The sequence below is a fragment of the Cyphellophora attinorum genome, assembly GCF_001299255.1.
Source record: "Cyphellophora attinorum strain CBS 131958 chromosome Unknown Contig5, whole genome shotgun sequence".
Taxonomy (NCBI): Eukaryota; Fungi; Ascomycota; class Eurotiomycetes; order Chaetothyriales; family Cyphellophoraceae; genus Cyphellophora; species Cyphellophora attinorum.
In genome coordinates, this window is record NW_017253233.1 from 1,292,745 (window position 1) to 1,309,993 (window position 17,249).

General features: G+C 55.1%; 7 protein-coding genes across 7 annotated transcripts; 2 read left to right on the forward strand and 5 right to left on the reverse strand.

The window, feature by feature from the left end:
• Window positions 1-366: 366 nt before the first annotated feature.
• Window positions 367-2,377, reverse strand: AB675_7166 (putative amino-acid permease; the record flags this gene model as incomplete). Its single annotated transcript, XM_018147513.1, has 6 exons — window positions 367-1,126; window positions 1,284-1,498; window positions 1,554-1,645; window positions 1,736-1,793; window positions 1,928-2,117; window positions 2,166-2,377. The coding sequence occupies 6 exons, from the start codon at window positions 2,375-2,377 to the stop codon at window positions 367-369; spliced, it is 1,527 nt and encodes a 508-aa protein (XP_018003317.1).
• A 687-nt stretch (window positions 2,378-3,064) lies between these two features.
• Window positions 3,065-5,833, forward strand: AB675_7167 (uncharacterized protein; the record flags this gene model as incomplete). Its single annotated transcript, XM_018147514.1, has 1 exon — window positions 3,065-5,833. One exon carries the CDS (start codon window positions 3,065-3,067, stop codon window positions 5,831-5,833), a length of 2,769 nt encoding a protein of 922 aa, XP_018003248.1.
• Window positions 5,834-5,875: 42 nt separating this feature from the next.
• On the reverse strand, window positions 5,876-7,414 carry AB675_7168 (uncharacterized protein; the record flags this gene model as incomplete). Its single annotated transcript, XM_018147515.1, has 1 exon — window positions 5,876-7,414. One exon carries the CDS (start codon window positions 7,412-7,414, stop codon window positions 5,876-5,878), a length of 1,539 nt encoding a protein of 512 aa, XP_018003188.1.
• Window positions 7,415-8,243: 829 nt separating this feature from the next.
• Window positions 8,244-10,652, reverse strand: AB675_7169 (Dynamin-related protein DNM1; the record flags this gene model as incomplete). Its single annotated transcript, XM_018147516.1, has 2 exons — window positions 8,244-8,558; window positions 8,610-10,652. The coding sequence occupies 2 exons, from the start codon at window positions 10,650-10,652 to the stop codon at window positions 8,244-8,246; spliced, it is 2,358 nt and encodes a 785-aa protein (XP_018003634.1).
• Window positions 10,653-11,058: 406 nt separating this feature from the next.
• On the forward strand, window positions 11,059-12,372 carry AB675_7170 (uncharacterized protein; the record flags this gene model as incomplete). Its single annotated transcript, XM_018147518.1, has 1 exon — window positions 11,059-12,372. The coding sequence occupies one exon, from the start codon at window positions 11,059-11,061 to the stop codon at window positions 12,370-12,372; it is 1,314 nt and encodes a 437-aa protein (XP_018003327.1).
• Window positions 12,373-12,632: 260 nt separating this feature from the next.
• AB675_7171 (uncharacterized protein) lies at window positions 12,633-15,352 on the reverse strand (the record flags this gene model as incomplete). The annotated part of the gene is made up of 2 exons (XM_018147519.1): window positions 12,633-14,348; window positions 14,399-15,352. 2 exons carry the CDS (start codon window positions 15,350-15,352, stop codon window positions 12,633-12,635), a joined length of 2,670 nt encoding a protein of 889 aa, XP_018003398.1.
• Window positions 15,353-15,883: 531 nt separating this feature from the next.
• Window positions 15,884-17,035, reverse strand: AB675_7172 (Golgi apparatus membrane protein tvp38; the record flags this gene model as incomplete). Its single annotated transcript, XM_018147520.1, has 1 exon — window positions 15,884-17,035. The coding sequence occupies one exon, from the start codon at window positions 17,033-17,035 to the stop codon at window positions 15,884-15,886; it is 1,152 nt and encodes a 383-aa protein (XP_018003461.1).
• Between the last annotated feature and the right edge of the window lie 214 nt (window positions 17,036-17,249).

Below are 17,249 nucleotides of genomic sequence, written 5' to 3' on the forward strand. Positions count from 1 at the left end.
ATCGAAGCCGACCACAGATATGCATTATAAATACACGTGGACCTCAGTCAACTCGAGAGGCATGTAGATTGCGTGACATGACTCCAGGATTACTATTATTCCAAGCCGACTCCGCACCAAACTCAAAGGTTCTCCAGCATTCGAAGGTGCCAAGAACACGCGTCGTTGACGTGAGCTCACACGCGACAGGGACTTTCATGTACTGCGAATCGTCCTTTCTAGAATTATCTGGTACATGCTTCATCTGAGACGCCACGGCTTCATTCCTGCATTCCAAGAATGCCCGCAAGACAGAGGCAGCTATGTGTTGCTGATGCGCAATCACGACATACATGTCTTGCTTCTGGCGTCGTGACTGACGATACTTCATTCCTGGCTTTTGATGTAATCCACGATCGCGATGACGGGCCCTTTCCAATGTTGTCTAGCATGCAGGAACCAGGATGCGAGCGCGAAGAGAAACACAAATCCGAATATCGGCCCGCAATAATTCATGTTCAGCGCAGTGGCCGGCAATGTGCTCGGAAATGGTAGGAACACCATCATGTAGAGGGTGTAAATTAGCGCGAAGATGTTGATATAGACGCCCCAGCTACCAAGATTCCAGTCGCCAAGCAAGAGTCTCTCGGATCCGTAACGATCTTCCCAGCGCGCGAAAAGCATTGACGATATGGCAGTAGCGTATGAGAAGTACAATCCCATGGACGACAGTGCCGTGATGGCGCCAAAAGCTGCCGTCGAAGCGATGTTCAGAAGCGACAGCAACATGACGACGAACAGAGCGAGCCAAATCGCCCGGATCGGAACCATTTGTTTCGGACCAACCAATGCGAACCAGGGTGGTAGGCCATTGTCTCTGGACCAGGCCCAAGTCAAACGCGAGACAGATGCGATCGATGCGATGTTGACGCAGAACGAGATGATGAACAGTCCCACCACCATAGCTGTAGTAGCCCGGACAGAACCGGTGATGTCAAGGATGATGGTGGCAACAGGAAATCCGGAGCTCAAGACATCGTTGACAGACGGTATCGCAGAAAGAATCGCAATGACCATTGCATAAGCGAGAACGCCATTCAGGACGATCGACCAGAACGTTGCCCGTGGTACAGCATGCTTGGCCTTCCTGTTCTGGCGTCAGCACTGGACATATGCAGCGGAGGGACTCGAAGCTGTAGGCTGGGTTGATTTTGGTGCAAGGCGTTCGGTGCATACTGACTTTGTCTCCTCACTCATGTGGATAGCTCCATCGAAGCCAGTAAAGCCTCCAGCAACACGTCAACATTCCGAGATTGCATGCAACATAATTGTTTGTCCAGCCGGAAGATACTTGGAAGTCGAGGAAAATCTGACGACCACTGTTTCGCGCTCCCAGCACGGCAAAGACGACCAGAAACACGAAGAACAAGCATACGTGCATGATTCCGGCAATCAGCTCTAGCCAGGGAATGGAAGCGAAGGTCCGTCCGAATGAGTTGATCAAGCCTTGCACAACAATCTATCGAGCACCAGGACATTAGCGGCGTCCATCAACGAATGCTCGGTGTTCCTACAATAGCAATCATCATCAACGTCACATGCCACCTTTCTGGCAGATAGTCGGGGTTGTTGAGTATAGCAAGCTGTTGCAGGATGATTGCAGTGACTGACAGCACGTCAGTATTCGAGCTCAATACGCTCGAGCTTGCCTTGCTTGCTGAATCGCCCGGCTACCCTCAAAGCGTTGGAGACCTACTATTGGCGATTCCGGCGAGCAGCGAGATCCAGCCGAACCATGTCATCCATGCTTGCATCTATGGACGCGTTAGAAGAGTTTGCAGGCTGAGCAGGACATCGACGCAGAGCAGATGACAGAGACACCGCCCACGATTCTGCTTTCGCTTTCCTGGTCTACCTGTTGCCGAACGACAACGAACGTGCGGCTTACCCATGTGATGAACGTCCTGAATCGCACCGGCGCCAAATGATACGTCCAATGATACTGCGCACCTGCGATTGGAATCGTCGAGGACATTTCCGATATGGAGGCTGCTTGGGCGATGGCTCCGAAGTACACGATCACGATGCTCCATGCGAAGACTTGAGGTCCGCCCTCGTAGAGCGCGAAGAACATGTTCCTGCCAGGCAGTCAAAACATGGTCGAGAACACAATACAAAAGCCGTACGTGTTCATGCTCTCCCATGTACTCATGAAGGTCAAGCTGAAAGCGAACAATTGCGAAAAGTTGAACAGCCTCCTGATCCGAGTGATGCTTGCCAAGTTCTCGCCATCGCTTCCCACCAGCGCAGCGGAATGGGCATGGTACTCGGTTGAGGACTGGGTATGCTTTTCAAGCTTGGGCGACTCAGCAGAGTCGCCGTTGGGCTCGACGAGCATCGCAAGAGTCAGATGTTCCTGGCAGTCGACAACCCGATGGGAGGGAGGTAGCGGCGAGGAATGAAAGAACAAGAGCGTGGCACAGAGTCGCTCTGCACGTGCTCATGCATCTTCAACGCCCTTATCGCCATTGGCGGGGACCTACATTTCTGCATTATCAGACTGTCGTACGGCCCTGCCTCGAAGCGACTCTACAAAATGGCAGTGATCAACAACAAGTGTGCACTTTTGCTGCGGTAAGAGCTACTAGTAAGGCTAGCGGTGCGGCAGGGGCGGCACGAGCGGCTTGGTGGTGCTTGCCATTCCAGCGTGCGGGGCTTGGTGGGCCAACGAGTCTGGCACCTGCATACTTACCTAGGGTACTTGTCGATTGTCGCGAACAAGCGCATTCTCTCCGGATTGCGAACGATAGTGGCAGTCTCCATATTGAGAATGCCTCGCAAACACTCCATGATGATATTCGACGAACTCTCCCAGCATATCGAGCAGCGCACAGGGTGTGTTCCGTAGCGGAGGTCCCAACAGAGGCTCAAACTTGGCCCAACACAAAGGTGGGCCAAGACTATGTCTCGACGCCGGTTCCTTCTTCGTGCCTCGATCTTGCAGTCGCTTGTATGGGATGCTTGATCATCTGACAGCGCCAGTATACGTCAAGACAATGTTGCATGTACGCCGTCGCTACTCGCCATGACGGTAGTAAAGCCAGCTGGCCCATCTTTCGAACATCACCACAGCGGCATCGGCATACAATGCGCACGACCTCGGATATCTTGGCAATATGAGCCGGTCAAACAGCATGAATCTGTCTATGACTGGAGTCAGACTGCCTACGAGCTAGAGATCGTCAGCACAGATGAAACGCAGGCATCAAGCTATCTACATCGTGTAGACGGCGAAGAGTCTATTCTGGTTCCATGGCCGGCTCAATGCAGCGCTTTGAGATCGAGAGAATGCCGGAGGGTGCGTATACGGGGCTACGGACGATACAAGACGAGCAGAGCGCCTGATGCTGCATGTCAAGAAGATCGATCAGAATGGTCCGACTGGGCAGTCGTGGAAGCAGGCTTGTTGGATGCTTCTGACTGGGGCGAGGCTGTGATGATAACCCTAAGTGAACCTTTCCAGCTCAACTCCGACGGATCTGCACGGCCGCTCACGTTCAGAAAGTGCTTTGAGTCGCTCGAGGGCACAGGCTCGGTGACGAGAGCGAGACTTTACGCCACCAGTCACGGAGTCTATCGAGCTACGCTGAATGGCAGCACGGTTGGAGATCAGGGTATGTCGCCAGGTTGGCAAAGCTTCAAGAAACGACTTCACTACCAAGTCTACGATGTCACAAGTCTGCTTTTATTGGGAGGGCCCAACACTCTGACTTTCGACGTTGGTCCCGGTTGGTACGCTTCGGCTTTGACGTGGGAACTTACAAGGTTTTGCTACGGCAAGTCACTGGGACTTCTCGCGCGGCTGGAGATTGACGTTGAAGGCTTGGATGAGACCATCGTGGTCTGTTCAGACCCATCTTGGAGAGCCACAACCTCATCCGTCCTCAGCAGCGAGATCTACGGCGGTGAGACTTTCGACCAAGCACGAGTTTCGCAGATTCGCAAGGGTTCCGAGGAGGTTCTGTGGCGTGACACCAAAAGATCAGATGAGCTTGTTGCACCACTGACTTCTCCAGAAGCTCCACCTGTAAGAGTCACTGCACACATCCCTGCGGTGTCAATCACCAAAGCCAGACGTAGCAAGCACATCATCGATTTCGGTCAGAACATTGCCGGTCGAGTCCTCGTCAAACATCTGCTGAGACCCGCCGGACACCAAGTCACTTTCCGCCACGCCGAGGTCCTGACCGATGGAGAGCTCGAGACGCGACCTCTACGAGAAGCACACGCGACCGACACGATCATCTGCGACGGCACACTCCTTCATAACTGGCACCCTCTATTCACGTTCCATGGCTTCCGCTACGTCGAGGTTGATGGCTGGACACCGGAGGACCCCGAGACCCCACTGACAACTGAAAGCATTGTTGCAGAGGTCATGCACTGCGACATGGAGAGGACCGGAACATTCTACTGTTCCAACGACGAAATTAACAGACTGCACGAGAACGCGGTGGGGGGCATGAGAAGCAACTTCCTCAGCATCCCATCCGAATGTTCTTCTCGCGACGAAAGGCTTGGCTGGACGGGCGATATCAACATCTTCGCACCTGTAGCGACGTTCCTGTACGACACCGTCGGTATGCTTAGAAACTGGCTGGAAGATCTGTGTGCGGATCAGATGATGGACGAGCACGAGCACTGGCAAAAAGGTGTTGTGCCGTTGTTCGTGCCGTGTCTACCTCGGCATACTCCGAGCCTGATGCCGAATGGTGTATGGGGAGACGCGGCTGTCATGGTACCCTGGCAGTTGTTCATGCAGTCCGGCGACGTCGCTTTACTTGGTCGACAGTATGACAGCATGAAGCAGTATCTTGAACACGGCGTCCGACGAGGATCAGACGGTTTATGGCATCCTGAGCAATGGCAATTTGGCGACTGGTTGGATCCCAACGCGCCAGTCAACGACTCCGGCAGAGGCCGGACCGACGGCACGTTTGTCGCAGACTGCTATCTGGTCCAGTCCACCAAGATAGTGGCAATGGTCGCGGAGCGGCTAGGCAATACGGCGGAGGCTCGCAACTTCCAGTCAATGTCGCAAGACCTCTTATCAGCGTTCCAGAACAAGTACATCACACCCTGTGGACTAATCGTTCCAGACAGCCCGACCGCCCTAGCCCTTGCCATCGCCTTCGACCTGACACCCTCACCTCAAGCAGCAGTAAGCCGCCTCTCCCGCTCCCTCCGCACCAACGATTTCCGCATCACAACCGGCTTCGTAGGCACAGCGCATCTCCTTCACAGCCTCTCCAAATCCAATATGACCAACCTAGCCTACCAAATGCTTCTCTCAAAGTCTGTGCCATCGCTCCTCTACCCTGTCCGCATGGGCGCCACGACGATCTGGGAACGCTGGGACGCGATCAAGCCCGACGGGACGGTCAATCAGGGGAGTATGACTAGCTTCAACCATCATGCATTGGGGAGCTGTGTCTCGTGGCTGCATGAATATGCGGGCGGGATCAAGGCCCTGTCTCCCGGGTGGAAGACTTTCGCAGTGAAGCCGGAGATCAATCGAGCATTGACATGGGTGGAAGTTGGATTCGAATCGCCGTATGGTAGGATTGAGAGTCGGTGGGAGCTGGACGGTGATTCGTTTGTGATGATGGTGCTTGTGCCGCCCAATACTCATGCGCTGGTGTCGCTGCCGAACGGCGTTGAAGAGCAGCTTGATGAGCAAGGCGGGCGGGAGAAGTGGTTCGGGTCTGGCAGATACCGGTTTGAAGCTGTGTATACTAGGGCTGATGAAGAGATTGAGGCAATTCTGCCGCCGTGGGGACGTGCTGAGTACTGAGCATGGGGACGGTGGACTGCTCCCACGCAGGGGCAAAAGTGATCAGGCGGATGCTGTTGGCCGTGCGAACAGCTCCATGAAAGGTCCGCTTGTGGCAGGCAGGATGTTATACCTGGCAGTACAAGAGCTGCCCAAGTCCCTGGCGATCGCTTCCAGCATCTGCAGATATGGCTTCCGGCGGTATTCAGGCAGTTTCTCGAGCTCTTCCCGGATCCCTTCCCGGAGCCTTTCAACCATTTCGGCATCAAGGCCGTGGAGCAAATGCTCGTACTGCTCCGGCGTCGTGGTAACGGTATCCTTCAGGTGAGGGGTCTCCTCGAGATACCATTCGAGAGCACGACGAAGCCCGTTTGCACTCTTATAGATGACGGTGTCGGTGGCGATAGCCTCTTCCAAATATATGGCGTTGATCCGTTGCGTGAAAAGATGTGGTAGACGGTGAAGCTGGAACGAGTAGGTGCTCTCTTGTTCAGCGAACACCAAGTGCGATGTGACGATGGCGTCTGAAACGCCTCCAGACACCAATATCGTTGGCACTTCTCCATCTTGCGTTGGCACACTTCGATAGTGCGGGCTGGGTCGAGTCACAGGCATATGTTCAAGCCAGGAACGCGCCTTGGTTTTATTTGGGAAACGGGCCGTCAGTACCGTCATTGCGATCTCCCGCCCGGCAACGTCGCGAGCCTCGCTGCCTCCGACCGACGACGGCGGAAACGGTCCAAGGAATCGGTTTCTCAGAACAATCATCACACGATGATGAATCGGGAAGAAGGTGTGCCAATCGAGCCAGTTCTCGTGGTAAGTTGGCCCTTCATAGACCCCATACGCGTTCTGTGGCAGCAGAAACTCGTCGTCGGCGTCCTCCGGCGTGCAAAAGCAAAGATACGTTGTTATCATATTCTTCCTTAACCACTGGACGTCAGGTGGGTACGCTCGTCCCATGAGCCAGTCGACCCCTTCCAGGACGCCTTGAGTGAGGTCTACCTCGATGAACGCTCGGATGGCTTCCAGCCAGACCTCTCGCGGCGAGCTGAACCCTTTCGATCGCATGTATTCCAGCAACTGTTCTCGATCGTTCGAGGTGTATTCAGGCTGCTGATGCGAAAATCGTTGATGAAACTTCCGGCTTCGATAAGTCATGATGAATATGAACCGTCGCAAGAGGTCTTTGTCAGGGCGGGTGATGGTGAAGGAGCCGGTACCTTGGGAGAATGCGTGCTCAATCTTCTCGATGATCTTCGACGCAGCCAGTTCCAGACCAGAGAGCAGTTTCTCAATCTCGCCGACTGCTTGGCTTCCGTCAGGCTCGGGTGTGGAAGCTGAGCCTGAACCTGCCGCTTCGTACATATCGTAGATGCCGAATACTTTCGCACATGAATGCTGCTCGAGTTGCCAGGTCGAAAAGTCCGGAGAGCAGCTGAAGACATTCACGCGCGCTTTCTTCTTCGCTTTCTTCTCGGCACGGTCGAAGTCTTTCCTGTTCTGGTATGTATCACGTCCTGGTCTCACAAAGTCAGAGAACTTGCGCAGTATGAACTGTGGCACATAGTGCTGGTACTGCGACCCTGTGGGAGCGTTCATTGTGTCAGAGGAATTTTGTTGCTGCGAGTGACATTGTATCGGAACGCCGATATATATAGGACGGCAGTCTTGCAATGAGTCCAACAGAGTGAGTCACGCCGACACATATTCATGAAGTCGACCAGGTCGCGGCCACTCTGAGCCTCGCACGACCGCTTCCAGGGCCGGTACGCTACCATGGACAATCAATGCAAGGCAAAGGAGCGACGCAGTACCTACACACCATCGGGCCTGCTTCGAGTTCGAGGCGGATTTGTTTCGCTCTGCCATAGCTAGCTGTGGGGCAGTCATTCTGGCCGGGTGTCGAAGTGGCAGGGAACTTTGGCATGCGTGAATCTTCTGGATTGGCGTGACTGGTGGACAACCGCAGGCATGCGCCGCAGCGGCCTTGAAATTACAAGGGGTGCTGCTACATCGTGATCACTTAGACTCGAGCTGCGACCAACGTAAGCCATGACGCAGGAATGACCTGGGCAGTGTAGGTGTGCGTGTAAGGTCAAGAACTTGAGGTTGATTCCGAAAAACTTGCACTGCACGGAATGGTCACATGACTACGGGTCGGCGATCGATTTGATGCCATTCATGCGTGCAAAACAAGTCCGAATCAGGGTGACACCTTCCTGCCACATCATAAGGTGTTCAGAAGCAGGAGTGGTAGAAACAGTGATGGATTCGTACAGTGTTGGCCAACGAGCCCCCTTGCAGGCCAACGCCAGGCTCTTGAGAGATATGTAACCCTTCCTGGACGACAAAAGAGGTGATTCTACAATATGTGCAGAGTGGTATCGGTGAGCGAAGCCAGCCTCCGCTCCATTCAACGTCCCTCGATCTACAGCACTTCGCCAACAATCTTCGCCGCCTCCTTGTACGTCGACAACAGCTTCTCGCACTTCTCCCTCTCCTTCTTGATTCCGTCATCTTCGTAGAGCAAGTCATTGAAAAGATCCTCCTTGTACAGCTCTGACACCAGCCGGTTCTGTACTTCGTCCCGGCTGTGATTGACCAGCAGGTGCATGACAGCTTTGGGTACTTGGTCGGCGATGGATTCGCGGACGATGTTGAAGTAGCTTGAGATGAGTCGACGGATGAGCTCGGTCTCGAGTTGTTCGCGGTCGGTGAGGGCGGGCTCGGTTGGATCTGCAGACTGTTCACGGTTAGGAAGATGTATGGTGGCAGGTTTGGTCGTGGGACTCACGTATAATGGCGCATCAGCACCCACAGGATCCATGTCCCTAGCAAAGTCCTCATTGCTATACTCGCGGTGATGTGTGGGACTGCGCATGTCGGAGAAACTAGCCCGTTCTGTCCGGCGCATGCTCTGTGTGATGCTAGGCTCGAGATTCTGGCTGACATGTCGAGGCAGATTGGAGGACTGAGGCAAGGGCGTCGAAGAGGGCGCGCCGTCTTTGCCGAAGAAGTAGTTCAGGAATGAATCCCGTGGCGCGGCGATGCCATTCTCACGACCGTGATCTCGTCCGACCGCGGGTGACATGCTCCGGCTGGCTTTTGAGTGGCCGCGCACGGTCAGACTTGTCTTCTCTTCCGCCTCCTCTTCGATTATGTCTGGTGTCGATGCGCCGTTGACGCCCAGCTGCTTCATGCGTGCCTTCTCACGCCTCCGCTTCTCCTCTGCTCGTTGTGTAGACTTCTCTTTCTCGTTGCGATCGGTGATGACTGACGACATTGCCGCTGCTGCGCCGAGGAAGTTGGGATGATTTGTGTTGATGTAGGCTCGCTGGATGGCGATGAGGGATTCGACGTATGACGAGCAAGGACCTAGCCGTTCTCGAAGCAGCTCGGACACAACTTCGATGAGCTTGCCTTGCAGGCGTGGGAATCTGGAGAGTTCTTGTGAGCCGCAGGTATGGCATATCTTGATCAGTTCTTCGTAGACCAGCTCGACACATCGCTGACTAGGTATCTCGAGTAGCTTGATCTGCGGCTTGACGAGGAGGTCAAATGCCATCTCGGGCACGAAGAGGGATGGACGAGGACCGGTCGAGTTGCGGATGGCCGTCCGAATATCGAGAGTGGAGAGGTTCTGGGTAGGATCGATGGTTTCGAGGGAGTTGCCGAAGACGGAGTTGAAGATGTAGTAAATTCTTGCACCGCCGCAGAGTTCTTTTGTTGAGATCTCGGAGGATGTGCCGTCGATGGACGAGGTGAAAGATGTCGCGAAACGAGTCATGAGCTGTAAGATGAGTGATCCGCGGTGTTCTTTGCCGCTGAATTGTTTGCTGCCGTAGCTTGCCAACTCTTGCTGGGTCTGGCCCATCAGTGTGTTCAGTCTTGCTTTGATATCAGGCAGGCGATCGCGAATGTGAGACATGAGGGTCGTGTTGAGTGTCTTTGCGAGGTATTGCGTGCCGCATCGAATGGCGATATTTCTGTAGGCTGGGTGGTGCTTGAAGAAGTCGGCCTCTGCCTTGAGAGCTTCCGACATTGGTTTGGCCGTCTGGATGTCTTGTTGCGATCTGTTGACGACGCCAATGAAACCGAGCTTGAGCGGATACACGCGCCCGGAGAGGATGTCGAGGGCGTTTGTGCCATGATCCATCAGATCGAGTTTTGTTAGGACGCCAATTGTCCTTCTTCCCATCGGATCGACATGGCGCGCAAGCTTGAGAGCTTCCGAGTTGACGATATCGACGTTGGCAGGAGAGACAGCGAGGATGATGGAATTAGGTTTGGCAATGTATTCAGAGATGAGAGTCCTCGTCTGCTTTTCAATGTCGGTGGGCTGGTCGCCGATGGGCACCTTGGTCAGGCCAGGCAGATCGACGAGGGTGAGGTTGAGGACGTGTGACGAGTAGATCTTGAGGTTAATGGGCTGTCGATTGATGCCCTTGTTGTTGCCTGCTATTCGCGCCGTCTCGTTCTCGATTTCTGCGCGGACTTGGTTGAAGTTTGTGAATTTGCGGCCAGGCAGGTGGTGGAATTCTGCCCACTCGCCGTGCTCGGCCACGCTCTCAGAAGTGTGCGGTTCTGCCGAGGCATCTTCTTCGTCGGCGGGTACGTTGATCAGTTGTAGGATGAGCGGTCTTCGAGTGACGATGCCGCTGCCTCGTGGGAGGAAATCTCGACCGACAATGTTTTCCAGGACGGAAGATTTGCCTGAGGACTGCGATCCCACCACCACAATCTGGGGTAGGTCTAATGAGTCGTTGCCGATGGTGTTGAAGACGAGATCTTGCAGCTTGTTGACCGTGTTGAGCAAGTCATCGCCGAGAGAGGCCATCTTGGGCCAATGTTGGTGTTCGTCGTCGCAAAAGCCGGCACAGGCGAGGGATGGTGGAGATCGTGCAGAATTCGTGGTCGCGTGAATGCCCTTGAAGGTTCAGAAATGGCGTCAAGGCTCAGCGGCGACGAGGTGGTCATCAGCCGCAATGGCGAGATAATTTGCGGCGGATCAAAGGTACGGAGGAAATAGGAAGCACAGATCACTGCGGCACCAGGCACATGCGATGTGTTGGAGCTGTTGGTGTTTGCCGGAGACGAGACCCGCGTCACAGCAACATTCGCCAAGACTCAGCTATTGGCGTCATTTGACTTTGAATGACCAGACTTCAACACATTCGCGAGATCATGTTGACATTCCTCAGTGCTCACCATCATATTGCACGCCTCCATCGAGATGCGTGGCAATGACACCCGCCGATACTGGAGGAGCCGCACATCGCGTTTTGAAGAGGGTCGTTGATAAATCTTCGCGAGTGCAGGACGTGGTCAACGATGTTGATCTGGACGCACTCGCAGCGGAAATCATTTCCCGCACAACGGTGAACTCGCTGCCCGAGATACCTGCAAAGCTCCTGCCCATTCAACAGCAATATCTCGAAGCTGTACGAACGAACAAGCAAGCAAGACTCAAGTATGATCAAGCTGCTGCGGATGCGAAAGCTTGCGGCCGCCATGTCAAGCTCGAGGCAGACTCAACCCCGAAGCCAAGTTTGTTCGACCACTTGAATCTGCTGAGACAGCAGCGTTTGACTAAGAGCCTCGCTGTCCTCCAAAGGTACATGGGCGAAGTAGAGACACTGTCCATAGATGCGACAGCATTTGACCCGCTCGCTGTGACTGCAGAGAATGATATCGATACGAGCCTTAGCCTTGCGCAAACAGAGTCATCAGTCCTTCAGAAACAGCTGAAAGACTGCACACGTAAGCTGGAGATTGCTGTCATTGAAGCTGACAACCAGGCCAAGTCCTCCAAAGTCCATCTCGACGCGGCTCAAGCGCCAGACACAGGGCCAGCTCGTACCGATTCCGTCTCGCAGCTTCGTGGTCTCACCGCAGTGCGGGACGAATTGACGACCTGGTTGGAAGAGAGTCTCGCTGCGTGCGTTTCCCTCCCCAACGAGATTTTCGATACTGGTCCGCAAGTCGACGAGATCACGACCGAAGACGTTCAATCCGAGTACAGCTCATACATTGTTGCTCGCCAAGATCTTATAAACTCCATGGCATCTTTGTCGCATCAACAGTCACAGCCTACAGTCAACGCGCATTCAGTCTCCGGGTCTGAAGCACTAGCCAACGATCTACGAACTACCACTCCAGAAGACACGGCCTACGACGACGAGCACGCCTACTTTCACCACCAGTCGCTCACTTCCATCGGACAAGCCAACATTCACGCCCAGCAGTCCCTTCAAAGCGAACAATCGGCGACACTTGAAGTGCTCCGACGCCTCGCCGACGAAAGTCAGCTGCTCCCTCAATACCCGATTCTTTCCAAGTCCAACAGATTCGGACGACTGGCAACCCAACTGGGCACGCGAGCAATTCGTGAAGCAGACGACGAAGTCACTGATCAGATACACATCTGGGCATTCGCGATCGACGCTGCAAGGCAGACTACAGAGGGCGCTGTGGCAGCGCAGATGAAAGAGGCGGAGGCGGCGCTGAATGAGGCTGAGGAGGTTTTGGAGCAATTGAAGCTGTTGCAGAATGGATGAGGATTCCGGGCATGAATCAGAGTACCACGGTCGATATTCCCCTGCCGAATCGAGACAATCTTGATAACTAAACATACGCGATTGCTCGAATGAGACACTTCACAAGGACACACAAAAGGACCCTGCACGTTTGCAGGAAATGAGCTTCATCGTCTACCGGAACATATCTAGCCAAGGGCTTTCCAAAATCCGAACTCCATCGCTGTCTCGCTGAATGCTTTCCCGCAACATATGAGGTTTCGTTACGTCGTAGCCACTCCTCAGACCTGGCTCTTCCCATCACCATGTGCACCACCGGTCCCGATCCTGCTGGATAACCGCCGCAGGAAACCCGGCCGCTGAGCTCGAGGCGGTGTTGTGGGCGAGTCGACTGTGATTTCGGGAACGGAGACTGCGGTGTCGTTTCTCACCATTCGATTGTCATACGGAGCAAGGCCTTCGTTCACGGTCTCGCTAACGTGTCCAGGTCCGGTGTCGCTGGTTTCGGTAACGGTGAGCTGGCCTACACTGGCGTGTGGACTGGGGTTGACGGAAGGTCCGCTAGAATGCTGAGGAGTCGATCTTTCTCGGGAGTGGAAGGTCGACGTATCGAAGCGGATCGTGCTTTCGCGTGTGTTGCGCCTGCTGTGCGCCACCTTTGGTGGCGTGGCTGACATTAGGCTGTTGGTGATATCTCTCGAGTTTGGGTCGGCACCTGTCGGGAAGGGCGGTGGTCTGGCGCTTCCACCGAGCGTCATTGGCCGTCCGCTGTCAGATTTGCCAGCAGTAGCAGTATAGGAGACGTCGACTGCCGTGTCGCTGGGCTGAGCAAAGGCGAACGGCCTGCTCGCTCTCCTTCCACCACCAATGGCTCTGCCACCGCCCACGCTTCCGCTTCCACTCATCTGCCGCTCCTGCTCAAGTCGTGCGTCCAGACTCGCAAACGTCGCGCTCCGATTCCGTCCCCAACCCCTCCCATGCCCGCCGCTCTGAAACCCCATCCACCCACCCTTCTGCGCCGCCTTCTCCCCCTTCTTCATCTTCACCCTCGTCAAGTACTTCTCCCTGTAACGCGCCGCATAGCCCACAGCAAGCTCCTCGCTCTTCTTCGTCCAGTCATAACACAGCACCCACGGCCACAGCAGCCAGGCGACGCCCTTTTGGAACGCCTCGGGCTTGTTGATTACTGCGATTAGGAGGTATGTGGGTAGGCAGACGCCGCAGGCCATGGCGATGGCCGGCACAAAGTCGTCTTCGGGCGGCATGTTGGTCATGCCGAAGACTCCCGTGACGAACATTAGCGGGAGGAAGAAGATTGTGACCAAAGTGAGGAGTTTGATGTTGTAGCCTTGCTCGACTGTGATGAGGGCTTGTTTTACGGCTTGTCGGGATTCTTGGACCGAGGTGCCGCTGAAGAGCCATTCGCGGAGGTTCTTGATCTCCTTTTGCTCTTTGTTGATTGTGCGCTGGATCGACAGGAGGGTTGTGATGACGGCATCGAACTGTTTGCGGGTGTGCACCATTTTCTTGCGCCAGTTGGCGAAGCGCGCGGATGTGGAGGCTGCGCCGGGGAACAGGGTCCGGTGCTCGCCGGCCCAGACTTCGTCGGTGAAGGTGTCCCGGTAGGTGTTGACCATGGCGTCGACTTCTTCGGAGAGGATGCCGAGTGTTTGGGAAGCCCAGAAGTACCGCCGCGTGAAGACGAAGTCGCCGGATTCGAAGAGGAGCTCGTCGCGGAGTCGGTCGTCGAACATGGCTTTGCGGGCTGGCATGGTGAAGTGGGTGACTTTGGCGGCGAGTTCGCGGAAGCGTTTTGCCGCGTCGCGGTATTCGTGCAGGAGGGTCACGAGGAAGGCGTCGGGGCCGTTGACGTAGTGGTGGTTGGTCTCGTGCAGGTCCATGCTGGAGTTCCAGTCGGGGAAGTTCTGGACTGTGATGACGTGCCAGGGGGCGAAAGGGTCGTAGACGTGAGAGTGCTCGGCTTGCGGGTGCGGCGGCTGTGGCGGCGGAAGGTGCGTGAGGGTGGGCCGGATAGGGAAAGGGCGACGACGGCGGAGCAAGTGCTGATTGGGATGTGGTCTTCCTTTTCGTGCAATTCGTCGTCGTGGTTCTGCCATTCCAGCGGCTCGCGGTTATCGCCGACTAGGGTGTGGTATTTGAAGCAGAAGACGAGTGATCGTTGATGTCGGTGGTCGCTGTGGTTGGCACCGCTGACGTAGGCCTTCGTGCGCTGTTGGTCGGAGATGAGCATCTGGTAAATCGAGTCCATGTCGAAGTGCTTGGACATGGCGAGGTGGAGGGCGCCGTAGAGTAGAGGAGATGGCTCGCGAAGCACGATGATTCGGCCCACGGCTTGCTTGCGTGTCTTGTCGGCGTTGGTGGCGCGAATCACGTCCCAGGCCGCAAGGTCGCCGTGCACGACATCACTGCGGCTGCGCTGGAGGGGCGCGCCGTCCTCTCCGACTTCGTAGATGTCGGCAGTGGTGTGGTCGGCATCTGATGTGTGTTCACCATCCGCGAAGAGGCTGACTGGGGAGTACAATCTGCTACTCCGCTTCAGAGGTCCGAAGATCAGCTGCTCGTAGTGATTCCAGTCATGGCGGCGGATGTGCTCGCGCAGGTCTTCCTCCGTGAAGAGGGCCTCCGACAATGGCTCGTTGGCGTAGTATGACTCGCCATCCTCGCTGTCGGAGCTGTCCTCGGCAGAGTAGAGCGATGTTATCTTCTTGCCAGCGCCATCGAGAGTGATGCTGCCTGTGCGCCGACTTGTCAAGCTCTGAGGCTTCCGGAATGACCCAGTATCGCCCTCTGACTCTGCTGAGAGAGATCTCTGGAAGTGAGGTGGGAGGAAACTATCAGGCTGAAGAGGCAACGCCCCGTTTTGCTGGTGAAGAACCTGGATCAAGGCCTCGTAAAGTTTGTTCTGAGTTGCCTGATACGCCGCCCGGTCCGCTTCAAGCTTTCCTAACAATTGCTTGACGGTGTCGTTGTCGAGTGCCATTGATGAGCCATTCTCCAACACATTCGACTTCGAGAGGCGGAAGAGAAGAGCTGAGATGTGTTGATGATGTCGCTAAATGTTAGGTAATGGTCGTGGCAGGGAAGGTCGCTACCGTGCGCCAGGTGTGCTGCAGCCAAGCGTATCTAGGGCGGAACAGGCAAGACATTTTCGAATTTGGGGCCAGAGCGGCAGGGGACTCCTCGTCTGCGGCGCCACGTAGCCGATGAATGGTCAAGTGGGATGCGAGATGCATGACGGTTGTGGTGTCGTATTTGATGAGGCCGAAGTCCGGCATGCAGTGAGATGATGATATGGCGGACGCCTGAATTGCAGTTGCTACATGTATCCGGCAAAGGACGCTTGGTGGGTCTTGACGGCCTCAAGTGGATGTCTCGTGCGAGGGAGTTGCAAACGGCAAGATATCAGAAAAGCGGTGTGTAGGTTGAGCCGCATCTCGCGGTATTCTTTATCGCTATATGCACGTCTATGCAAGCTTTGAATCCTTCGGCTTAGCAGTCTATTTTAGAAAGTCTATCTGGTTCGGTGCGAGCCGGCAGTGTCCTCATCAGGGCCATCACCACGCCCAAATGGATCGTCATCGTCTGTATAATCATCTGTGTATGCCCCTCTTTCGTTGGATGTGGACGTCTCGTCGAAGTAATCCATTGTATCTTGCTCGAGCACCACATCCACCGCGTGCTGAGCTTCTGGATCGTCGCTGAATTGTTTTGGTGGTGGTCCAGGTCGGCGGACTGGATCTTGTGCATTCGCAGCCTCCTCTTGCTCGAGTTCTCGTGCTCTTGCCATGGTCTTCTGGTAGATGTAGTACCCTACGCCCATCCCTAAGCATGCGCCGAATGCGATGCTGGTATAGTTGACGATCTTTGCTCCTGTGCTCATTTCTCCGCCTGATCGTGCGATGACTGCAAGCCGGCTGCCGATGAAGGTGTGGATGAGGAGTTTGGGAGTAATTATGGTGGTAGCCAGGGCGTACATGGCTGGGTGAACGGTTGGGACGGTGGACATGGCGCCGTTGGATAGTGAGTATGGCAGCGGACAAAGCCTGATCATGCACAGCAGCTTCAGTCCATCTTGCTTGAGTGTGAGGGCGAAAGCGTTGAAGCGCGTGTCATTGGCGATCATTCGTTCGACATAGCTGCGGAGGACCGTTCTCGAGACGATAAAGGAACAGGTTGAACCTGCGACGGTGGCGGTCGCGAGAATGAGCCAGCCTTCCCATGCGCCGTAGACAAAGCCGGCGGTGGTTCCGCATGTCGAGTAGCCGATCATGGGCGGAAAGGCGGTGATGAAGGTGATGATCCACAGCACAATCCAGCCGCCTGTTGTGTTCTTCCACTTTTCGGCCAGCGGCTCGAGAAAGCTGAATATCTTTTCGTTGAAGACGAGGAACAGTATAAAGAACGTGTCGAGAATGATGATGCCGACGACCGCAAGGCACTTTTGCAGGAAGGACAGTCTATTCCATACTTGCATGAAGCGGCGATACGATTTCTCGGCGGTATTGATGACGCTATCTCGGCGTTGCGCGAAGGAGCTTTGTGAGAAGGGCGGAGAGCGATCTGACGGCCAGCTATTGCGCGGTGCTTGCCATGGGCTCAGTAGCCCTTGCGTCTGCTGCGGATCGAGCGAGGGTGAGTCCGGAAGCTGGATCAGCGGCGCCATCGTGTGAACGGGTGTGGGAGGGGGGATTCGGTTGGAAGAAGGGTAGTCGTTGAGGGCTGCAATCACCGCATACTGTGCAGTGAAGCAGAAACAATGGTCGAGGAGGGTGCACTTCTAGTCAGCAAGTATAGCGTGTATTGGAAAGATGCGTTGCAGGAATGAGAAATAGCTGAGGCCTGAGGATGATTCAAATCGAGCATGGAAGATGACGAAG